This window comes from Phaethon lepturus, unplaced genomic scaffold, assembly GCF_000687285.1.
Source record: "Phaethon lepturus isolate BGI_N335 unplaced genomic scaffold, ASM68728v1 scaffold43320, whole genome shotgun sequence".
NCBI classification, from domain to species: domain Eukaryota; kingdom Metazoa; phylum Chordata; class Aves; order Phaethontiformes; family Phaethontidae; genus Phaethon; species Phaethon lepturus.
This window is the reverse complement of record NW_010513368.1, coordinates 2,780-3,404: the sequence shown is the minus strand read 5'-3', so window position 1 is coordinate 3,404 and position 625 is coordinate 2,780. Positions and strand designations below refer to the sequence as shown.

Sequence of the window (625 nt, the reverse complement as noted above, 5' to 3'; positions counted from 1 at the left end):
CACTGTGGTGGCTGGCAGACAAGAAGCCACAGTCCCACACGGCTCAGGATATCTCTTCCAGCACACCCAGTAAGACCATCCCAGAGCCACAGCCACGGCCTGTTGATCCCCAGAAGAAGTATCTTGAGGGCATCAGCACCAAGCCAAAGGGAGAAGCCCTCTGCCCAGCATGGTCCTCAGACCACAGGCATGTCCTGCCTGCCCAGCACAGCCACCTCCACATTCTTGATGCCATCGCCGTCAGCGTCATCGTCACACTGGTCACCGATGCCATCATTGTCGGCATCCTCCTGTCCCGAATTCGGTGTCAGACGGCAGTTGTCCTGCAGGCACAGACAACGTTAAAGATGGGGACAAGACAAGGTTTGAAGCACAGCCCTGCCACGGGCTCCCCGAGCCCCGGCACCCCCTTCCCAAGCATGGTGCCCTCCCTCTCCGGGAGCTCACCTGTTTGCAGTGCTTGTTATTGTCGATGCAGGGCAGGGGCTCGTCCGGGTAGCCATCAAGGTCCGTGTCTTGCCCACACACGTTGCCGTTGCCAGCCCAGCCCACGTTGCACTGAAGAAAGAAGAAACCAAGGGGCTAGGAAGCGGGGAAGGGCCCTGGCAGGACCAGCCACTGCCGC

The 625-nt window shown here is 60.2% G+C and overlaps 1 protein-coding gene across 1 annotated transcript in view; it reads right to left on the bottom strand.

The window, feature by feature from the left end:
- The window catches only part of THBS3 (thrombospondin 3), a gene marked incomplete at both ends in the record, with an annotated part of 5,154 nt that overhangs the window by 1,753 nt on the left and 2,776 nt on the right, over positions 1–625 (bottom strand). The window contains 2 exons of the mRNA XM_010289939.1: positions 216–323; positions 448–565. Coding sequence (XP_010288241.1) covers positions 216–323; positions 448–565 — 226 coding nt within the window. The remainder of the gene's footprint in view (positions 1–215; positions 324–447; positions 566–625) is intronic.